The sequence below is a fragment of the Tenebrio molitor genome, chromosome 2 (genome assembly GCF_963966145.1).
Source record: "Tenebrio molitor chromosome 2, icTenMoli1.1, whole genome shotgun sequence".
Classification (NCBI taxonomy): Eukaryota; Metazoa; Arthropoda; class Insecta; order Coleoptera; family Tenebrionidae; genus Tenebrio; species Tenebrio molitor.
In genome coordinates this window covers 6,209,592-6,233,643 of record NC_091047.1, presented here as the reverse complement: position 1 = coordinate 6,233,643, position 24,052 = coordinate 6,209,592, and the positions used below count along the sequence as shown (strand labels likewise).

The 24,052-nt window shown below is 37.0% G+C and overlaps 1 protein-coding gene across 5 annotated transcripts in view; it reads left to right on the top strand.

The window, feature by feature from the left end:
* Positions 1 to 24,052, top strand: part of LOC138123209 (homeobox protein engrailed-1a-like) — a 51,086-nt gene that overhangs the window by 24,852 nt on the left and 2,182 nt on the right. Inside the window, exons 1-3 of one of the 5 annotated variants that reach the window (XR_011156747.1) lie at positions 7,153 to 7,704; positions 7,767 to 7,964; positions 18,657 to 18,694. The exons of 1 other annotated variant lie outside the window; for it this stretch is intronic. Coding sequence is in view for 1 of the 4 variants with exons in the window: in XM_069037800.1 (XP_068893901.1) it covers positions 18,657 to 18,755 (99 nt within the window). In the remaining 3 variants the exon portion in view is untranslated. 3 more of the 5 variants (XR_011156745.1, XR_011156746.1, XM_069037800.1) reach the window with 3 other exon arrangements.

Genomic DNA, 24,052 nt, shown 5'->3' with positions numbered 1-24,052 from the left:
ACAGTTTAAACAATCAAACTGACAAACTTTAGGTTTGCTAATTATTCTAATTCTAAAAATTCTAATATGTACTTTTCCTTATAGACATTACTTTTTGGAAGTGTTTCAAGTGAATTTAACAAAAATCTTATAAACTTTTTTGTCCTAACGTATCGCAGTATGAATAAAAGCTTTTAAAAAAGTAAAATAAACAGACAATATTAAAGGAATGTTTATAGATATGATTATCCATTTTTCATACAAATTGTGTAAGGTAGTTTGGTAGATATAAATGTAAAGTTCAAAAAAATATAGTACACCTACTGACTACAGATGGTGCTAATTGGAATGAACTTTGTCGTCCGTTATTTATAAAATACGATATAATAACTGTATACTTATTGTTTATTTATAATGTAATTAAATTTATACATAATAAATAAAAATCTGAAGGGAATGTTAATTCGAGAGTGTCTCAATATAAAATTGCCATATACAAACGTGGAATAAATTATTTATGCATTACGTTTTTAAACAAAATACCAGAACAGTTTATTAATTCGCGTATTATTCCATAGGTGAGACATTTTGCTATGATTATTCATTACTGAATATTGAAACGTATTTGCAGTGTGAAACGTCATTCTTCATCTTTTTCTATTTCCTTCTATTTTATATGATTTTATCATATTTTATAAAATATGTGTGAATTTTTTTTAACTGTCCTGTAAAATCACCCCGCCTATGGGTAAGAGGGAAAATTTTCTATTGCGGTAGAAACGGAGCCTTGTCAAAAAATTACATTGTTGTAGAAAAAATAAATAATTAAAATTCTCATGGTTACAAAAAATAGAGTATAGTTAATGACACAAAACGACCCGTTTGGTAAAAAATTTTGCAAAATGTTATAGAGAAAAGTTGCATAAATTGGCGAGTTCTTCCACTGGTTAAAATTAACACACATAACTAAAGTATTTCAGATACACCCTGTATATGTAATTTCAAACATTAATTGAGTAGTATACAAAAGATTGACAGTAAAAAAAAATCTCCAAAACGTATAAAGTATCCTGTTTTAGACTAGAAATATTTAGATATTACAAATTAATTTTATTAAAAAAAAATCTCCATTGGCCTCCGAGTGTTTGATTTTTTTCTATTAGATAATATGTAATAAACATTATGGAAAGAGGGGTGGAAGAATTATTCAAAAACCAACCGATATTTTAAGGTTAAACAATTTGTAAGAACTGCAGCGCACAATTGAAGAAGAAGAAGAAAGAAGTTTATTTAGCAAATTACAATACATCGAATAAAAAAAAACATTAAATTAACCATAGTTTTACAATCCCAAATAATACAAACTTAAAAAACAAATTTCCTGAATTGAACAGGCAATTGCAAATGTAGGAAATGTTAGTCAAATGAAATCTAATGTCGAATTTTCACATTAACACTAAACTTCCAAAATCCTAACCTAAAAAATGAATCAAGACATGACAAGTTGACTCAGGGGTGCCAACGTACTAAATTTTATAGTCGCTTCATATAATCTGTTTCAAAATCAAAAATCCATCACCTGTTGAATTATGTTGCCAGAAAAAAAAATCCCTAGAATAAGTTTCAATTTTTTTGGGTTGGCCCAACCTCCCGTCAAAATTTGACATTGAACTATTGAGTTTATTTACGAGTACGTAACACAAAAGAATTATTATGTACAAAAAAGTGGTAGCTACCATATCATAACTTTTGAGTGATAATAATAAAATGAGAACAAAAAAACACGATGAATTACGACCTAAATGAGTGTCAATAGTTTTTTTTCATAACCCCACTTTTTTCTGACGCTTGCAAACACATTAAAAACAAAAGTTGGCGACGTTGTCGGTTGTATTTTCGAGGTAGAATGCAGTGTTGGTGGATTTTTGATTTTGAAACAGATTATACTTACAAAAAGTTCCTGACCAACAAATTTATAAACTGTAATTATTTTAAAGTTTTCTTAAGGAACTGGAGAGTACTCGTATGTTGGAACAATCTCGACGAACTCGCTCTTTTACAGCAGTTTTGCTACTTTTTACACACATTGACAATCCTTGTCAAAGTTGCGGCAAAAAATAGTTATTTACTGACTTACAACTAAATATAGCCAGCTTACATCACATACACTCCAGACAGTTAGGTATTCAATAATTAATCAGTTTAATTTGAAATTGTAATTATTCGCGGTAGAAAAAGGTTAGACCATCTATCTGCTTTACCTCTTCACATAATGTCAATTACAAACCTTATCAGTTATCACACAGCTTATGCATCATTTAAACATCCGCTCCGAGCGAAAATTCAAATACGACCTATCACATTACACCGCCAAGAATGTAAAGCGCTCCTTTGCGTTATCTTATCATTTACCAACATAAAATTGTGTTAATTTTTGAGCCACGCAAATCCCTCAATTCTGATTGACATTTGACACTTGTCGTGTCTCCGCCACCGGAGGGCGCTGCTGCTTGACAAGCCGTCAACTTTTTGAAAGGTTTTATTTATTCTCGTATCGCTTTTTCTTCTAAAAATTAAAAATAGCCCGTGATACTCCTTAATTTGGCGAGGCGGCAACGATCAAAGGATTTATAAAAGCCAGTTATTTTTTAGAGACCGGACTGATATGTAAAAATGTCACTTTTAAATGTCACACTTGAATAATGGCGCACGGCTTAAAACAATGTCGCTGTTGAGTCGCAATGAATCATTTGATTTTCGCCAGAATTTGCGAAATAACGATAATGACGTGATAAAGGTGGAGTAAAGGGTGGTCAGGGTGGGGCAAGATCGGACGATTTTGGGAGTTCGTGTTTCACAGGTAATTTTGAATGCATTATGTGGTGTGGACGTGATGATGTGTTATCTCCAATCGAAGTTGAACACCCGGAAGGTAGGTGTCTCGCTTCGAGAGTCCATCAAAGGCCGAGGAGTAATTGATTTATTGAGATTGTTGAAAATGGCGCGCTCCACCATCTGGTGATCGCTAATGGAGCGGTAATTGATTGAAAAAAATTGGTCGATGGTAATTTTCGGGTGGTCTAAAAAATTCCGGATCAATACACGTCGATAGATAAATAAAGACGATTATGAAATCCTGAATGGTAATTAGCCTAGGCCCGCTGCGCTACCGAAATATTGAATCATTAAGTCTGACGTGTACGTCTATATTATATGCCACCCACCTTGAACGCGGAAAATAAAAAACCGCGAGACGGAGACGGCAGAAGAGGACAAGGCGCAGGAGAAAAAATGAATTAGACATCTGGATCTGGATGGTCGTGACACATGCGTGGACGCGCTCGCCCTAGCCAGGGCGACGATGGTCGACAATGGTCGCCTCTCGGCAACTGTCAAATTCGGCCTTAAATAACGAGCGCAGTCAAAACAGCCAATTGTGCGTATCTCTATATTGTCCGTCTGGTTCGAATTAAATTGGAAGAAGACGTCAAATGGGCGCTGTCCCGGCCAGAAAGAGACGGAGGTTAGGCAGCGACGTGGTCGATGGGACCCACCACAGTGCTGGTGACAAAGTGGACAGATGACTGCATTTAGAATAGACGTATTAAAAACGCAGTCTGCGATGTGTGACCCCCTAGCAATAATAACTCAGCCGACACGTAATTGGACGAGGTTAAGTCTAATTACCGCGATTACTTTGCTCTTTACGACCAGCGAAAACGATCATTTGCATACCGGCGTGGGCGCAATTTCGAAAAAGAAATGGCGCCCGAAAAATTCCGCTCTTATCGGCCGGATTCTTCGGATTATCTTCGCCACCATCTCGGATTCCGCGCCGAAAGAAGAAAGTGACACCGGCAGCGCCGCCACTAACTCATCTTTGACAGGCTCGGGAGGGCGTGGAGGCCACGATGGGCGCTGTCCTGCGGATGTAATTCTAATTAGAAAAGATCTAGATGCGCCGTCTCAACCAAAACCGTTGCTTACCTTTTCAATTAAGCCAAGTACTTAAGATATGATCTGAATTGGAAACCGACACACCGGATTCTGTCACTTTGTGAACGCCACACGTGGTACGCGCATTGTTTGTTTATGTTGTTTTTAATTAACTGTCAGTCGGATTTATTTTGCGCAAGCACGTTTTGCAACAAATGCGACCCAAGAGGTTTCGCAACCTGTTCGGTACGCCCAAACGTTCGTGTTGGGGTTCGACGACGGCTCCAGGCGAGGGTCGGGAAATTACCGCCGTAATTAATAGTTTACAATTTAAAAACTACCGTTTTCGTACTAATTCTTTTATGATTCTACGAGGCTCCCACGCGAGACTCGAATCGATTATTTTAATTAAGAAATTTTCCGTTTTATAGCTTTGTTACGTGATTCGTTTTATTTTTTCCCTGACTGTGACATTTAATGGCTGTCGCCGAAGGTGTTGAGTTGCGTATTCTGAAGAGCTCGCGAGGTCGACTCGTCGCAGAAGCCGCAAGGTAGATACACACTAACCTGCATCTTAAGACGGGTTTCCACGTGCCAAAGTTACTGGCGCCAGTTTTGAAACTTCAATTCACCTGGCGCAACGCAACTAATCATTGCACTAGAAAAACACGAACCCGTTGTATACTGTTTCACATCGATGTCTTCTGTTCGGCTAAACTCGACCAAGTTCGACTAAATCTCGCAGAAAGACAAGTCTGGAGTCGCGACATTAATCAGCGAATAATTAATCTAGCGAGGTGGAACAATGAGGTGATGAAAACAGGAGTTGATCAAAACTTGATCAGTGGTAATGTTTCCTTGAAGCGTTCGACAGTTAGGATGAACGCATTTTGGTTGTCGAAATTTCCCCTTCGCTTCTTTTTTCACATTTACATATTTCATATCATTATTTGGTGTCATCTTGAATCCTGCATCATTGTTCGAAACTGGGATACAAACTGGTGCCACTAATACTGGCGCCATTAATAATCTTCACTCGTGGAAACTTAGCTGTACGCAAAGTGTTCTTTGCCTTATTTTAAATTTAATTACGTTCACTAAGTACATCGTGATTCGTGACACGTGCCAGTAACTGAATCGAATTGCATGAGAGAGCATCTTTTTTCACTCTTAATTCAAATAAGCTGCATAGCAAAGTTCAATTATAAAAGCCGATAGTCACGAGTTTGACGTGCCAATTATAGTACAGAATACCTAATAATCCACTTATTTTCTAAACGACATAATAATAATAATAAAATGACACACAGAAGTGAACGAGTTCAAACGGTGCGTACAATGCGGACTAGTGCACGCCAACCTTTACTGAAATTGTGTAAATTGAAGCAAATTTGTTAGTCACTGTTGCCAGACATTTTTCACTTTCGTGTTCTTTTCAGATATCTGCGTAAAAACAAGGTCAGCTATTTCAGACCTTCAGTAACGAGACTGTTAATTTTCAGGGTGCCATAAATCAGCGACAAATTAGCAATGGGTTGTAATATCATTTCGAAACACATTTATAGTTTACAACTTTGTTAGAATTAAAAGTAATTTCGCCACGACACGAGATACCTACTATTAAAGTGAAAAATATGACAAGGTACCAGCTGAAAGGTTTTTTCAGCTTGATTTTTTTCATTCTACAAGTGTTAATAAATAAACAGGTTGAAATGAAATTTTTTGCCTAAATTAGTTTTGGAGTCTCGTTGGATTCTTCAACTTCGTTTTTCAAAACAACTGTTTTTACAAACATTTTAATGGCAATATCTGTACTTTCGCTTTTTCAAAAATCCGTCCAGATGTTTTTGAACGTCAAGAGGCGACTGGATGTAAGAAACTTAAAATTTCTAATGACGTCATAGCTGACTTAAGCTTCAAAATGATATCAACAGACCAATTAGAGTTGGCTGAAAGTGTGTGGAGTAAAAATATCATAATTCGCTAATCTGGAGAAAGGCCTGTCAATCAATTGTCTGTTAGAATAGAGAGAAAACTAGATGCCTACTGGTCAAGTTTTTAATAATAATAATAAGCAAAACCTGCGTTTAACTGTAACCAATTATTAACAATATAATGGGTTTCACTGGGATTAGCATAAAAATTTAATTACAAGATCAATTGAATTATGGTGATTAGACTAACCTAGATAAGCTTCGCGTTTTCAAAATTACACCTAATGTAAATAGCAGAATTTTCTTTTCTAGTGGACGAGAAGCAAACAAAGTTATCACCATTAATATTAATTTTAATGAATATTCATTTTCGAGCGACAGATGTCGAATGATTTTGAGGTTATAATAAGCTGCATAAATTGGAACCGTTTTCCGTAATGGCTGTTGGAGATTGCGTCGCCTCTGTAATGGCGTCCGTGCATGCCAATAGAAACAAAAGACGTTCAACTAAAAATCGATGAAAACCAAAATTGTTTCGTTGCAAAAACGGCGATTGTCACAGTAAGCAAGTGCGAAACTCGGCGTGCTCGACTTAAGTGAGATGTTTAATTTTTTGGTGAGACAGCTTCGAGGAACTTTTCCATTGTCAAGTCGAATCTTGTCCGGTGCAGATTGTTTCCATTTCGGTGGCGACAATTGAGATAGTGCGCATCAAGACCACTTAAAAAATTCATCTTTTAAGTTCGTTAATGAAGCTCCCGATCCCCAACCAGTCCTATTAACATGACTTATCAACTTGAGGAAAAAAGTAATTCCTTGGGAACACAGTTCTGTGGGGTCACCTGTCAAAAGGTGCATCCAAGGTCTGCTGTGTCAACGAGAGTGGGCGTGGCGCAGATTTTGGGGATTTTTGCGTAGGCCGTCGAGAATCTTGTGTACACAAACACGGAACGTGGCCTATTATTAGGGCCTAATTATTATATTCGAGAGCTAATCATTTTTTCTTTATCAGATTCCGTCGTACGGTCACGCTCGGAATAATTAATATTTTATAAACAATTTCGGGCGGACTGGTTTTTATTTATTAAGTTGTCGTGTCCAGCTCGGCTTGTATTTTTTCCGGAGCGTAAAGTGTGCGACACACCCATTAAGTGTCGCTTGACCCTTCGCCGCGAAAAAACCCAATTTAAAGCCATTGTGTGGATTTTCAAGTGTGAAATTAAAATGTAGATTAAAAGAAAGTGCCACAAAGCTATCGATCACAGAATAACGGGACGGCCCCCGAGACAAAATTCGCCTCCGACTATCGAACGGTTAATTGCGTAAGTCGCGGATTGTCACGACATGTTCCGTGTGTGCATATGAAGTCATTACAAAGTTGAAGTTGCAGTCAAACAGCTGGAAATTTAAATTCTCCGCAGTAATCGACTCGCCAGCGATTCGAACGTACCCTACCTAGATCGTGCACTTCGCCCAACAAAAAACCCATTTCAATTAACGGCCTTTTAGACCGCGTCTAAACGCATTTGCAAGTGTCAACAAACCCTGCGCCTCGGCCCCGACGTCCGATCACTCTGCCCCGGCCCCCATCGCAACAAAATCGCTAATTACCACCGCGTCCCAGCCGCTAATAAGTTTCGTTAAGTTGGCAGTATTTAGCGTAAATCAAACGTCAGTTAATTATCATCGTGCAGTCAGAGGCGACTTGACGAGACTCCGTCGTTGTAATCGCGTGTTCCTTTTGAAAAAGTCGTGTGTCTGTGTGTGCGTGTGTGTGTACACGGACGTGAAGTACCAACCTACATCTACTTCGGTCTCAAAGAGATAAAAGACTACCGTTTATTTTATCTACTTGGTGGGTTATGCTGTTCAATTTTAAAACCGTTTTTCTAGCCCGCTCTCTTTTCGGCCCGCAAGACGAAACGAGAGGGACGGAGATGGCCTAAGCGCCGGAATATTTGGTCGAATAAAATACAAAATGCCACACACGGAGCTGCCAGACTGAGATGTCTTCATCAAGGAACTATTTATGACGTCACGGCAGACGAAGACGGGCTGACGGGTCGGCCGCGCGTCCGAGAGAGACGCCCTCTGAAAAATACGCGTTTAGACACAGTAAATTAGTATTATAAATATAAACTGATTATGCACGATATCATTAGGTCCTTTTCGTTTTTTGGTACGGATTCTGTAATTCAGGCGTGTTTTTATTAGAATTTTTAATCTGGAGCCTTGGGGAGATTCTATTTCGGTCGTCGCTTGCGGAGGAAGTTGTAATTCAATTAATTAATGTTTTTCTCTAATTAACAATAAAATTGTTGTAGTGCAGTTTTCGGGGCACGACGACGGACAGGACGCACAGGGAGTTTCATACCGAGTGACAAATTCACGATTTCCGGCCAAAATTTAGAAATCACTAATGACAGATGAATGGGTCTATAACCGTTACACTAAACTTAGGACGCGCTCTGTTTGAAATCGTTTAAACAACGTCGGAAATTCGAAATTGTTTACCGTCTGCCCAACGCTTCTGTCGTGTTTGCTTCGTTTATTTACACAGCGTCCAAAAAGAGCACTCAATTTGGGCCTAAAACGAGTCCTGGTTTTACGACAATCGCTCCGAAAAAGTTTTTCCTCGGAACCAGTTGGAAAAATACCTGGTCTTGACTTTTCCTTTGTGACCGGGCATAAAGCTAAGAGCGCTAATTGTTAAACGGCGCAATAAAATCGACCAATTAAAATGTAAACGGAATCTTAACTAGGCATTAGATTAAACTAACATGGTGCAGAGGAAAGCGATAAAGTGGCTTCTCGTTCCCCAAGAGAGTTTTTCCCTTTAGTCGTCATTGTTTCGAATATTTAATTTATTAGCAATAAAGTTACGTTATTTATGTTGAGGGCTCGTACGCTATGGAGCAATCATTAAGCTAATTAAACACTGCATACGAGTCTCATGTGTGACGTCACTAAACGAGACTCAGTACTTGTTCCTTTTAGAAACAATCGCTTCTCCACACACAACAATTTCATTTCGAAGGTACGGCTATCTGTCGGTTAAATGCGTACACAATGCGACATTCGCCTATTGATTTTATAGAAAGGAAAGTGACAAGTTCGAAGGTATGGAGTACAATGGGACTACAGCCTGAGGCTCGTTACGTGCAATTATTTGGGTGATTTATGATTGTTTGAAACGATGGATTTTGTGTGTTGGGGTCGTTATTAATTTATTTCCGAACACCTGTAGATAGAAATGTATTCGGTGCAAGTCGACAATGCATGGAAGTGATGAATAATTCAATGGCGTTTCTAGTATCGGTTTTCAGTTGAAAAACCAACATCATTCTGCGTTGATATTTTTAAGAGATGACGACATTCTCAACCGGTCATTGTGATAGAATCTGGACGTGGGCTAGGATTTTGCAAAAACAATTAACTGCAATTAAAGTTGTTTTTGTTCGCGAGCGTGTAAACAAAAGATTTTCACAAGAGTTTTTCCCATTTTTGGAATACATACATTGCTCAATCTCTAATGTGACTTTGTACTTGGTAAGTTTCCTTCCAAACAGCCAGCAATTAACATTTCTGTTTCTACTGTCGTAAAAATAATCCGAATTCTTCTTCAAAATGCACTAAAACCTCTGATTTCACTCGTTCATCGGTTTCCAATCAATTTAAACAAACTGGTTCAGTTCCTTAAACTCATCGTGCATCTCAGGAAATGGTGATGGTGGTACCACATTTTTTTGAAGTCAGAAATTTGTTTATTTTTTCGGAAACTTATCGTTTTTTGAAGCGAGGATTCCAGGCGATGCGTATTCCATTGGTTCTTCTTTTATCGAGAATTAGAACGAAGAACCACAATATGGTTTCGATAAGATCTTTTTGTTGGGCTTGCAAAAAGGCAACAAATCGCTGTATCATCAGTGCTTTTGCGTTACCAAATCGGCAATTTTATTTCCTTGATGTTGCAGTTCCCGAAAAAGGACATCTTGCTACTAATTGTTTTTCGTATCCCACCTCCTCCCGGCGGCACGGCAATTTTGCCGGAGTACATACACTATTACGGATATTACTATCAAGTAATAGTGCAGTGCTTATCAACATAATTACCGGCGTCTCGCCTCCGCATTTTGACTTTGTTGTGTATTATGTTCTGTGTCAATGTTAAGGAATTTCCTCACGATATGACATGAGTATAATAATATGTAGGTATACCTTTTTGAATTTCAACTAACAATGTGTTTCCTAAATCCAGAATTTTTAAATTTTTAAAAAGAGATTGCGGTACTATTCCCGTTGCTGAAATTATTAGTGGTAAAATAGATTTTTTTTCTAAACTCCAAAGATTTCTCATAGCAACGGAGAGCTCTAAATATTTATTAATTTTTGTGTTATATGTCTGTGTTATATTATGTGAATTTGGAACAGCTATATCTAAAAGATATACTTGCTTTTGTTGTTTATTTAAAATAATAATGTCTGGTCTGTTATGCTTAATATGAATGTCAGTTAAAACTATTCGATCAAAATATAATTTATAATTATCATTTTCCAAACAACTTTCTGGTGTATAACTACAATGTGGTTGTGTATTCTTTAATAAATTGAATTTAACAGCTAAATTCATGTGTATAATTTTAGCGAATATATCATGACGTTTCTTATATTCGCTTTGAGCCAAAACGGTGCAAGAAGAAATTATGTGTTCAATTATTTCCCATTCAGTTCCGCAAATCCTACATTTATCAATTATTATCGATTACAAACCGCATATGTGTTTTTTATAATTTCTTGTATTTATAACACGGTCTTTTTTACAAGTTTGATTTTAAAAGTTTTTTCTCAGACAGAATCATTTTGCCGATTTTTTATTACACATTAAGTATCAAGGAATTTTTTTCTGCAGACAACATTCAGACTCGATGGATTTTATTTTCTTTCGTTAAGATGAGTACCTCGAAATGTTGATAAAAAGTAGAAGACACTTGATAAATGACGTTAATATGGAAATGTAATTTCATTTTTAAATCATATTAATTAAGTTGGGACCTAATCCCCGAAGAATTATGTAAACGGGATGAAATAAGTCTTCATAAAAATGTTTTACAACTCGTTATTTTCTTTTACGGTACCATTTCGTTTTACGAGTGGGTATCTACTTTTTGCAATGTTTATTAGAACATGGCAATAAATTAAAATTAATTTAAAAATAACACTTATAAATCACAATTTTTGTACTCACTTGCTTTCTAAATTTGTTTTGGTATGAGATTAACTGATAAACTAATAAATTTATCGCAACTATTTGCGTTCAAGACTTTTAGTAACCTGTTACACAGGATGCTTAATGAAAAATGTTTGATAGGTATGAAAGCATGTTTCTGATTTTTCTCCAATCTTCTATTTGGAAGTAAAAACTTTAAAATTATCAACACTAGCAAAATAATGAAAAGAGAAAAAATAAATTCATATCCACCAACACATCACGAAGTAGATAAATAATAAAACGATGTCAAATCGCCTCCTGTAAATTGGAGTTGGTAATGAACAGAATAAACTATGTAGTATACATATAAAAAGCATTTTGTAGCACGCACGGGTTTAGGGCACGATGAGATTGCGAGGAGTGCCATGAAGGAGTAAGTGATACAAAATGCCTTATAAACGAGATATCATACACTATTTCTCCTATTTTGCGCCTTTTAATGTCATTTTGTAACACAAATGTTACAGTGGAACATTTAAAAGTTCAATTTGAAGTTATTGTGATATCGCTCATTTAGCGTGATTTGGTACAGCACTCAAATCAGCTATTAACGCACTGTTTCGAGTGCTGTAACAGCTTTGTTACAAACGCAAAATAAAAATAAGTACTTTCTGCATCGACTAGTGTTGCTCAAGTTTTGTCGATTGTGGTGACATCACTCTGTTCGAATGGAACACCATCGTAGACTGTTGGAAAATCACGAACATGTGTCCGTGTCGGTATCGATAACCCCTGTCAGACAATCCCGAGATTAAACCGACGTCTCACAGAAGGTATTTGTCACCTGCGCGTTGAAAATATCAAATTCCGTACCTGACTAATACGCCATAATTTCGTAATACGTCTTGACATGTTTACTAAACTTTGTAGTGTAGAAAAGCGAACGGTCGTCACTTTAACCGGAATTGACAGGTGCGTTATTCGTTGAGTGAGCCCCATAAAACGAACAGCTTGTTTCTGCGAATAATCTTGCCGATGGAGTGTCGATTTACATCGTCGTCTCTCTCTTTTAATTCCGTTTGGGAGATCGCGCCGACTATCAATTAAAAAGTGTCCCTCGATCCGTATTCAGATTCGCCACGGAACTGTCAAAAAGTTTTCACTGCACGTCGGACGTCGGCCGAGGCCACAATAGACTTAGTTTACACATATAGGAGGTCCATCGGCAAATTAATGTGCTTTACATCCTTAATTGGTGGTCGGCCTTTCGAGCTGTGTGGCCCCCTTCATCCTTTTCGCACTTACGAGCTTTGACAGTAGTCCATCTTTGGTGCTCACGTGGGTAGTCCCGGCCACGGTATCTTAGACACAACCGTGGACAAATATTAGATAAACGCCGGCCTAATGGGACCTTTTTGTTTAAACATAATCTTTAATGATTGTTTGGTTTTTTTCCTCCTCTTGGCATTCTTTATTATTTCTTTTTTTTTGGCCGTTATTAGGTTTCGTTGCTCCGTTTCGTCTGTTCTATAATTAGCATAATCGCGCTTTGTTTTTATTTATGCCACCCGATGGGGGATTCGTTCGAAATGCACTTACCGTCCTTAATTACGGCAATAAATACAAATAAAATTTAATTAACCCGGCCGATTTTATTGTTGAAATTTCTTACATCGCCCTGTCACTAACGAATCAACGAAATTAGTTTAACTTCTCTATTTGAGGGGTCCTTAAAAGTCGTTAAGTTTTTATATCCTTTCATCTTAAATTAGACTAATACCCTTCTAATGGCCATTGTATATCAATTAATGTCTTCACCCGAGACGAAAATATTACAGGTTGTAAACCAATAAACGCATTAATGTTTTATTTCTGTTCGATGCCGGTGGAGGAATCTTAAATCAGCCCAGATAAGGATCAATCGACGTAAATGTTTAATTATGTTTTTAATGGGCCGAAAAACCGACCAAACATGACAAAGACGTGGCACAAAATTTCGGTTATTCCGCCGTGACGGTACCACTACATGGGCACAATGGTACGGAGCAATTTCAAAGAATCGTACAGGTGTCCTTTTGATTGCTGAGACATCAAAAAACGGCTTTGCTTGTGAATGCGAGACGGGTTTACCTGAATACTAAAAAATCACCTGCACGGACTTGTTGCAATAGAATAAGATGTGGAGTTTTTGTCCACAGGAAACAAATTCCAGAATTTCAAAAATTCCATCCAAAAGATTTGACGTACGCTTGCAAAAATAGTTATTTATGCAACAACGTGTGTGTAAAACACAAGTTTTTTCCACAAGTGGGAGATTTACATGCACGAGCGCAGCGAGTGAAACGTGCTTTAAACACAAGTTACGTACATACATATTTTTTCCTGTGTAATGTAAAATTAACACCAAAAAATAAGTAATTAAACTTTTAAATGTGAATTAGGTGAGTGGCGCTAATTTTCTGCTGCATTGTTAGTTGATTTCTTGTCGACGACTTTCTACAACGCACGTTATAACGTGTCACAACGCACGTCAGATAAACGCTCGTGTGGCTTCAGCCTTACTCTTAGTTTCTGTCTTTTTTTTCCATAAAACGTAACATTACCCAACTATTTTTTTTTTGTAATTTTTTGTTGTCCAAATCGCGGGACTCATCTGTACTCGATGAAGTATTTTGGTCGGCGTGACTCGTCTCTCATTATTTATTAAGCACCTTCCACGTTTGCCGAATTGTGGCGATTAATTATTAAAAGGAATTTAAAAATGCACCCTAATAACATATTTATACCGACGATGATCGATTTAAGTAGTATTCGATGACGTGTTGTTAAATTTTATTTCGGACATTTCTATTATTAGACAACTGTATTTGTTTTGTCTCTTCTCGTTCCCCATCGAAATTATACACTTTAAACGTCTATAATTATCACCTGCAGCAAAACGCTCTTCCATCAAACACTAATAATTTATTCCATCACCGAACGGAAAAAACGAGTGTCTCCTTATTTTCTTTTTTGATTTAGAGAAAACCAACAGAACGTCGCAATTAATTTATTAATTTCCCCATAAATTCTTGATTACTGAATTACGCTAAATTAGTTCCCACATGTCGCATAAGCGGAACTAATACTTCTAGTGTACAACTAGTATTAAAGCACTAATCATACGGTTGCTACTGATCGTTATACGACCAATTAGCGCAAGATCACATTAACGATCGACGTACCTAAAAACAGTAAATGATTTTGTTCAATATTAAGTATGTCTTTTACATTGTGCTCAAATCAAAGCGAGTTTGCTTCTATGATTGATTTACCGCTAATTTCAACTAACCGCTAGTTTAATTGGCGACAGTGACTACTAATACACGCACAGATGACGGATACGCGTAGGTAGAACACATTTTTTTCCGAAGAATCGATAAATTGGCATAGTGCTTGATTGGTCGGCCGCCGATTAAGATCCAGATATCTCGCTGAACGATTAGTATGATAATGGGTCTAGACTAGAACATGGTCGCGTTTATATCCGCTTGATTAGGCGCGAGACAGTGAGGCGGTGGCCTTAGGTGACACTTCGGCGGGCGGTTCTCAAATAACTATTTTTGCAATTGTTCATTGTTCGAAGAGCACAACAGTACCATTTTGTTTCGTCGCCTGGAGCGCCAGGCCTTGCCTCCAGACCTGACACTATCTCCAAATCAACGTTGAACTTTCATAAATTGTTCAGAAATGTCGACCAAGATGCAGATTTCGTACACGAGAAAAATGCAAGAAAAGCAAGCGGAGAGCGGAAATTGAAAATCGCCGAAGCTGTTGTTGTCGCTGGAGCTAAATTAAGTGCTTTCTAAAGTTTATTGCGATTGTTTGACGTGTTACCTAACCGCCGAGTGTGTAAATCACTTTTTTCTTATTGACTTTGGGTTTTCACTAAGAGTTATAACCTGTTTACAATCGGCGGTCTTAATTGTCAGTCCAAAATTCATAACTAAATGATCGACTAATCCGATTGCTCCAACCGGTTTAACTCCTCGACTTAATCCCATTAATTTTCCGAAAACTGTAATCCATCAAGTGCAACATTTATTGGAAAGAGGTTTTATTTGTTATTTTAATTAAGTTGTATTCATGTTCTTTACCGTTTATCGATGACAGTAGTTATTTATGTATCAACCGTGAACGAGACATCTCCGACCTTTACTCAGTTTGTTATTATTTTTCCAATCCCCACTAGCCCATCTACCTAATGGAAACACAAATGGTTTACCTAATTTAAATTCAAATGTACCAGGGGCGGTTTATTTAAATCAAACAAATTTGAATTAATTGCACGTGTAACATGCTGTGTATTACAAGAAACGTCCAAAATCTAGCGTAAAAAACACGAACCAGTAAACAATTAATTGCTGAATTATTGATATCAATTGACAAGAAATTTAATTAGGCAATAAATTGTACTGCAGGACCACCTACTCATTACTATTCCGTTTTAAATTAATAACACGAATCGATTAGTATTTCTTAATTAAAATCAGTCGAATTACCGAAAATCGTTTCAATATTAACATAAACCTTTGAGAATTAATTGCAAATGTCACTTTTGACAAACGTCAAATACGCCAGTTTGGGGTTCATCGGATGCCATCACTCGGCAGATTTTTAACGACGGATGTGTACACTTCGGGATTTCGCCGCGTGGGACTCGCACGCCACTGGAACCATTAGTGAACCCACCCGATCTAATATAAATTCACGATGTGTTCCGGTTGTTATCGGTACCGAACAGTTGCCGCGGTTCAGCTGGGTAATTGAATGTTTCTGTAAATCGTCCGGGCAACCCCTGAACATCATTTTATCGACTTGGTTGGGGTCGCGGCGGCAATATTGAAAACGTCATCGCTGCATTAATCTGGCGGAGTTGAAAGAGTGGAAGAGGGTGAGAAAAATTTAGTGTTGGGACGTTGAAATTTCGCATTTTGGGGACGATTGGCTCCTTTGTACAAACCACACAAAAGCTCTGTTTAATATACAGTGCTTTCACAAAATTAAACACGTTCGTCCAAATTTTGAAACAGCATTACTATCGACCTGTTGTGGATGAAAAGTGACTTACTACTATCTAGTATTTTCTGCTTTATATGGTTGGCAGCTTTGACCTAAATTGTCGCAATGACAGGTAGCCAATTTTTGTCGCTTTTGATTTTGACAGCGTTCTAACCTCAATTTGATTTTCCTCGGAACACAACTTGGCAAAATATATTGTTAATTTCACGTTTTCTGATTATTTAAAGAAACACTGTTTCCATCAGCACCACGGTGGTGTGGTGCCAATAAAGTACACTTGCAGTTGTTCAAAATTTAATTCTTTGTTTTTTCCAAACCCTTCTGAGGAAATGTAGCTTTAGGACTGTGGGGTGGTGATTTTTGGACCAGTGGGGAATTCGTGCGCCATCAGATGGCGTTTAATTAGCCGTCGCGTTAAGCTGACGTTTGTGGTTGTTCTTTGATGTGGTAGAAAGATCGAAGGAGTCGTCGCGTTTTTCAACGATCCATAAATTAAGCGGGACATTATTTTGGCGCGGATAAAGAGAAAAACAGTTGTTAAGTATTTCAACAGCCACTTAAGATCCTCCGGGTGTAATAACGGCTGGAAATGTTCCTGTCAGATTCCCTATCAACTTTATATTAAAATCTAGTAAAAGTTTAATGAAACCGTTGAGGAAAGGAACGTGACGTGGGGATATTTCGTGAGCCGGAAATGCGATTAATCTCGTCCAAAAGAAGAACTCGAGAAAAAAAGAAGAAAAACCGTGATAATGAAATAAGCATCCGCCATAGCTCGGAGCAGAAGAGCCGCACGAACATTAGCAAGTGCGATAATTCTTGTTTAATATGACTTTTAATTATCTCGCTGAACGCAAACGGTCTGATAAATTGCGCGACGTTTCGCCAGAATATTCTTATGATGTCTGGTCGAATTGTAACAGTACGCTGACTTCTATTTGGGTGGGCCACTCATAAATATACATCGAGTACTCTACCGTTGGTACTTACAATACAAATATACTGCGACCAGCCACACCGCAGTTTGGCTCGGCTTAATTAATGACGAAAAAACTTGAATAAATACCGACATTAATATTTTACGACGAGCTATTCGGGACGGACAACTAAAATAGACACAATTCTGGACCATCTTCCTCGAATTCGTCGATCTCACAGTGCTCCCCGACCACCAAAGAAAACCTTCTTCCGACAAGATTCTCGTTTTACAAACATTCTCTTATTTTTTTACCCCAAACTGTAGATCTGGCGGGATAAGTAATTTTTAAGTATGCAACCCAAAATACACACCATTGAAAACAATTACAGAAAATACGAATCTAACAGCTGGGATTGCAAAGAGGGCTAGTGCAGAAATGTCTGTAGTGTACTACATAGTTCAGTAATGTACTTAGTTTAAGAAAAAGTGCAAAACTAAATTTGAATACCGTTTTATGTGCACTACACCTATATATTTGTATTGTAGACAAATATATGAATTATAAAATGTGTAATTATTTATGCAACATGTGTATCAAGCACTGCTTTTTTGGAAGGTGTGGAAGTGGGAAGTTTGCACGCACGAGGGCAGCGAGTGTTGTCATCGCACACGGTGGTGCAAAAAACTTAATTTTCAAGAAAAATTGGAAACTTCATATTGGAAAGGAAATGTGAATTTCGATACCGGAGAAGGTTAATTAAACCCACACAGTTTCAATTAGATTCAGGTCTGGATGGGCTGGCTAATTAAACATTTAGGGTACAGCTTCTAATTGTAAATAGCTTAGGGTCAATTTTTGTTTCTCTTGTATCACTTTTTGTATTTTTAAATTTTGTAATTGTTCCATTTTTTGCTTCACATTTTTGTTTATGAAAGTCTTTCTAACTCGACACCAAAACGTTGAACTAGATGTTTAAAAAATTGCAGAGTTCGTTTCGAGCTGAATCACGTCGTATAATTAATCATGCTCCTGATAAGGTACTACGCATAGTTTGTTAAGTACCCAGATACAATCCCTTTCGAATTTCGTGCACGTATCCCGGCAAATATTCGCGTTATTTTTGCGGGATTTGATTAGATATCGTTCAATGATGGATGTCCCCTTTGTTTCGGCCTCGCCAGATCGGAGGCTTTTATTTTTCGTACATGAGCTGTTAATGTTTCCATCCGTCCAATATCCGCCTTCGTGAAACCGCAACACGAAATAAATCAAAGTGTGACCCTTTAAAATAGCTAATTTTATCACGAAATTCGCACACGGAACTAAAGACGTCTGTTACAAGAGCGATAAAGCGTGGTGCGCCAATAAATACGCCCCCCGACGTGAGAGAAAAAACACTCGATCAGGCCAGATTTAATAAAATCACATAAAACCATCGTTCACATTACGCTACATTAGACACGAAATGGCGTATAAGAGGAATTTAACTTTAAACCGTCCCGTACCCTTATCTCAATTTCACACGAAATAAAACTCCGACGGGATTAATTTGAATTTTTATTATTATTTGTGCTTTTATTGGATTCTTACTAATTTCTTGTTTTTCTTTTGTTTTAGGACGAAGTAAGTTATCAGAGACACACACACCACTATTGGTAAAACAAAATATTTTATTTTTATACCGGCTGTGCTCAAATCAACAAAATTTTCTTGGCTGTAAGTTTTCAGAGCGGCTACCAGGAACGAAGAGAAAAACCTAAATAATTCAAATTCCAAAAAATATTTTTTATTTTTCATTTTATGTTTTTAATTAAAATCAAAACAAAGGAACCAAATTGTGGAAACAGGAGCAGGATTACAAATACATAGTAGATAAATTAAATTTTATTTTACTATAGGTATAAGGGGTGTTTAAATGAAAACTACGTATGGCAACAATTTTAGCTTAGCTTATGAGCTTTTCTTTGGATTACGATATACAGGGTCATTATAAATGATTGTCCCATCGCAGTTGGCGTTGAAATCCCACACAAATTTTGGATGTGCCGCCTGCTTCGCAACGTTAGACAAACTAGTAGACAGATTTCCACTACCGCCAGTAGCGCCACCTATCGGCGATGCTAATCTCACTCATGTTATCAACCTTGCGGCACATTCAATTTAGCCACCAACGCTCACCAACGCCAACTACGATGGTACAATCATTTATAGTAACCCTGCATGTACTTCCAGCGGGGGATTACCCATTAGGCTATATGTATAGGTGGTAAAAAGGGGCGCTGCCAACCCAAAAAATGAAAAATATGGAAGATTAATTTATAAAATAAAATACATGTCAGTTATAACGTTTGTTATGGTTTTATGTTCTGTTCTATTATGCCTCATGTATTCGTATATTTCACCAATCATAATATTTTTGGTATTTATTTCATTGGCAGCCACCACCATTATTAGCTTTTATTCTTCGGCACATTCTTGATAATAGTACTGTGATTGAACGCTTTACAAAATTTATTACAAATATGGGACACAAGGCGATTTACATGGAGTCTACGATTTAATAGACTCCCCAAGAACTTCGTGAGATATCAAAGATCTCATCAAAGGCCAATACACAATGCCAACAACATGTCTGGTAGACACTCTGGTCTGCAAGGACGAATTCTGCAACACAACAAATTTGTTAAATTCGTTCCATGTTCGTCTCATTCTGCTAAATTAAATGATGGTCGGAGAGTTGTATAATCTTTTTTCGTTGCCAGTGTTAACTGAAAGATATGAAATTATGGAACATTTTTTTTATATGGCGAGACACACGGACACAGAGTTTAATAAAAAAAATACTACATATCAGAAAACACAAATTGCGTCATAATAGACAAACTTGTTGATTAGTGAGATAATTAAATCTGTGGCGGTCGTGAAAAAGTAGGTAAGTCGAAAATGTTAATTTTTCAGGGCAACGATTCAAATTTCCACATCATTCCTAAAATCCGGTAATTAAATAGAAACTTCTTTCTACCTGTACTTGCTTTCAATATAAATATAAGTAAATTTTAAACTGTGAAAATCTGAATTATTTAATTCCATGATTTATTATTAAGGTGTAAACATCGTTAACTCATTTTTGAAATTATTTGACTTACCTACTTTTTCACGACCAACGCAGAAATGTCAAAATGCAAAATTAGGAATTAAAGATTGCTTAGGACTTTTCTTAAATTTAATGAAACTGAATGATGAAGATATTGCTGCAACATCGTTGCAGAATGAACAGAAAAAAGATTTGAAATTAAAAAAGAGTTGCTAAATATGTAGTACAGTCGGCCAAAAGTTAAGCAGTTTGACTTTGCTATCAGTAGAATCTGGAATTTTAGACAATATATTGCTGCGACGGGTTTAACTTCGCTAGAAAGTCTCGGATGTCAAAGTTGGCGTTGAAGAGTCGATTGTGAACGCACCAAGGAATACGGATTACGAATCAGCTGTTTAAACCTAACCTCACTGTGTGTTTTTCCTCTGCAGACTAACGAGTTGTGTGTTCACAATCAACTCTTCAAGGTCAACTTTGACGGGAAATTTAAATGAACACCCGATAGAAAATGTCTGTGAAAGAACGTATGTCAAAACAGTCTTTATTAAAAACCTGTCACTAATGGCGTTACATAACCTCAGTTTTTCTATTTGGTACCACAATATGCTACAGAGCGGCAAAACTCAAATACAGGGTGTTAGTAAATGGTTGGGAATAAATTTCAGGGTGAACTCCTTACGAAAAATGTGGCTTAAAACATAAATAAAGTTTTTCGTTAAAATGAGTAGTTTTCTCAAAAAAAGAAAAAAAGAAAAATAAACGAATTCTGGCATATCCGTATTTTTTTTGAAATTGTACTACGATTTAATAATGGTTTAAAGAAAAAATTTAAACCTGGAAAGTTGAATTTTTTAACGTATGTCAAAATTCAAAACTAATGCGATTTTAGGCAGGCAAATGAACTAATTAGAGAAATTCTCCAACAGTGGACTACATTTTATTTTTTGAGAAAACTACTCATTTTAACGAAAAACTTTATTTCATTTGTTAGTCAAATTATCTATAAAAATTCCGACAGAGCCCTGAAAACATTTGAAATAGCAATAGCTAGAACCATAGAACACCATAGCATGAACGCAACCATAGATAACACGTGTTCAATTGAAAAGTTCATCGAATTGGCTTTGATCTTTATCGCTATCTTTGTCTAACCAACTTAATTTACGATGTTGTTGTCTCTTAAAAAATAAAGTCAAAGCCAATTCGATGAACTTTTCAATTGAACACATGTTATATTTACAACAAATACTGGGTGATCAAGAGGAATACGAAGGAAATTGCATTCAAAGCGAACGGCACATCAAAATAAAGAGGGGGACAAATGCCAATTCAATTTTATTTAGAAAAGTTGTTGTAATTGATGAGTACTACTACCAGTTAAAATGAATGCATTTTTTTCTGTTACACCCTGTATATCAAAATTGCATTTTTATTTTACCTTTGTTCTTTTCTTTACGTCAAATAATGCGCATTCAAATAAAATCCTGGGCTGGGTAGGCGTTGGAAACCGTCAATTGTTGTGCTTTTTTAAAGCGTAGATTAATTGGAACATGTTGACAGCTAACCTAAAATTTAGAGCCAAAAAATCTGTCTTTTTTTGCAATGTTTTACATTAAAAATAGAATAACTTAATGATTCTTAAACATTAAATACCTATAAACAAATGTCATTCGTGTCAAACGGCGGGAAACTCAAACTTTACACTGTCCAAACGGTTTAATTTTTCCAACGCCTACTCCGCCCAGGATTTTATTTGAACGCGCGATAGACGGGGCGCTTTGATTAACAGCCTAGGGCGCTAAGATCCGCCGCTGTATACATCCCACCATCAGAAGCAATCAAATAAAAAAAAACATTTTCAAAGCAAGTGAATAAAAAAGTGCGTTTAAAGAATGACATCCTGTACTTATTCATCAATTTAGTTGAAACTTTTTTGTTTATTGTGAGTAGGTTTAGCTCGTCGAGTTTTGGGCTTTGGGGCTAGGCCAGCGCCATCGCTGCATTGTTCCTAGTTGGGACAAAAGCTCTCCGTAATAATCGTCATTGGGCAGGATAATTGTCGTGTAGAATGCAAAACTGGCTCGTTTGTTGCCGTGGGAGTTGATATATAACCAATAATGGGTACTAAGATGTGAGTGGTGACAGTTATATTGGTTCATCTTGAGACAATGGAACTTGACAGGTTTGCAATTAGCGCATTCTGTTGTCAGGTGGAGAAGCTCTTGATCAGTTTGGGCGATATTAGAGACGGAACAAGGATAATTATGCTGCCAGCCGAAATTGTTCCGGCGCCATGACTGATAATGAGGCGTAGGCTGTTTTTTCGTTGCTCATTGGAAAAGCACACGAGTACGCCAATGTGCACCGCATTGGACTCTCTTTACGGGACGGTGGAGTTTAAGAGCATATAATTAAGAAGTAGACGTAAACATTAATCTTGCGGTGTATAAAATGCGAGTATGTTAGCTACGTGCAGAAAGTTAATTGAAAGAAGAAGAAATATAGGGGCAAACTGGATGAAAAAGCGGTCTGCACATCTTAACATGGCAATGGCGGCCGTGTTTACTGCTCAGGCATTTGCTTCACATGCAGGCTCTGTGCCTTTCCTAATTCATTAATCATTTTAGCAATCAATACGTTCACTGTTTACGGTAAACGCGATCCTTTCGGTTTTTACTGCCGCTTTCCCGAAAGCACCGTTCTTTTCGTCTTTTTGCTGCCGCTGTACCGCATGACTTATCGGCCGTCTCGTCTGCGATTTATTTCCGTTTGTGCGAGCAAAATGGTTTGATATATTCATTTTACGGCACCACCAGAGACGGACCGAGGCGCAGTAATCATTATTTACAGCTCGGATATTTTCACTTGCTCGATTCATAATTCCATCTCGGTTATGACCGGTCCAATTCACTTTTTTTTCATCGTCGCAGCCGGTCCGAATTAATAAAATTCAACCGCCCAGATTTGAGATAACGACGACTTCATTACGACTCGGAATAAAATCAATTCGGAGTTTTTTCCACAGCAAATATGGAAACCACAGAGCAGACAGCATAAAATGCACTCGGCGATTAGTATGCGTTCAAGGATGTGAAGGACTCGCTGGTTCTTTTACGTCGGTAACAAGTAATCCAGCTCGAATGTGTTAAATTAAGAATTAAATTAATTGGGTATCTATTAAATTTAATTTCTTTATTATCGTTTACATTATAATCCTACGCGTCTTGCCGTAATTATTCTTGCAATGCGAGGTGCAAAAACGAATGCAGTCCGATGATGCGGTTGCAGCCGATGCAGTTGACTTGCAACTGGATATTCTCGATAACAGATATTGTTAATTAGACAGGATAACATTTATGAACTACTCTCGCTTATCCGTTTTTTTATTCGATCCGATAAAAATGCATTGGAAAGAAATCAAGTGTGGTCAAGTGTAGAAACTACAAAGAAACGAACGAAAACATAATTGGATGTAAATAACAGAGAAAATTAGAATAAAATTAATTATTTGCAATGCTTACAATATGCCATTTGGCTTGAAATTTAACCAATGATTTACAGCAATATTTAATCCAAAGTTAAATTTAGTCCACATTTGTAACGTGGCAATCAATTTGTCAATGTCAAAAAACGGAAAACATTCTGTAATAGTAAAGTAATAGTGTAAAGTTATCGTTTAATTAAATACTAAGCCAAACCGGTAAAATCCATTACTTATACTTACCTTTTATGTAAAACCGTTGATTTGAAACAAGGTAAAAATACAATTTTTACTTCATTCTTGACCAGAGGAATAATTGTGGAAGGCAAGGAAACGTGACATAACGAGCGTTCAAAAATATTTGTGGTCTTCTGACATTTCCTTCAGATACATAAACACATCGATCATCATTTTAATGTAAATGAAAAATAATTCAAA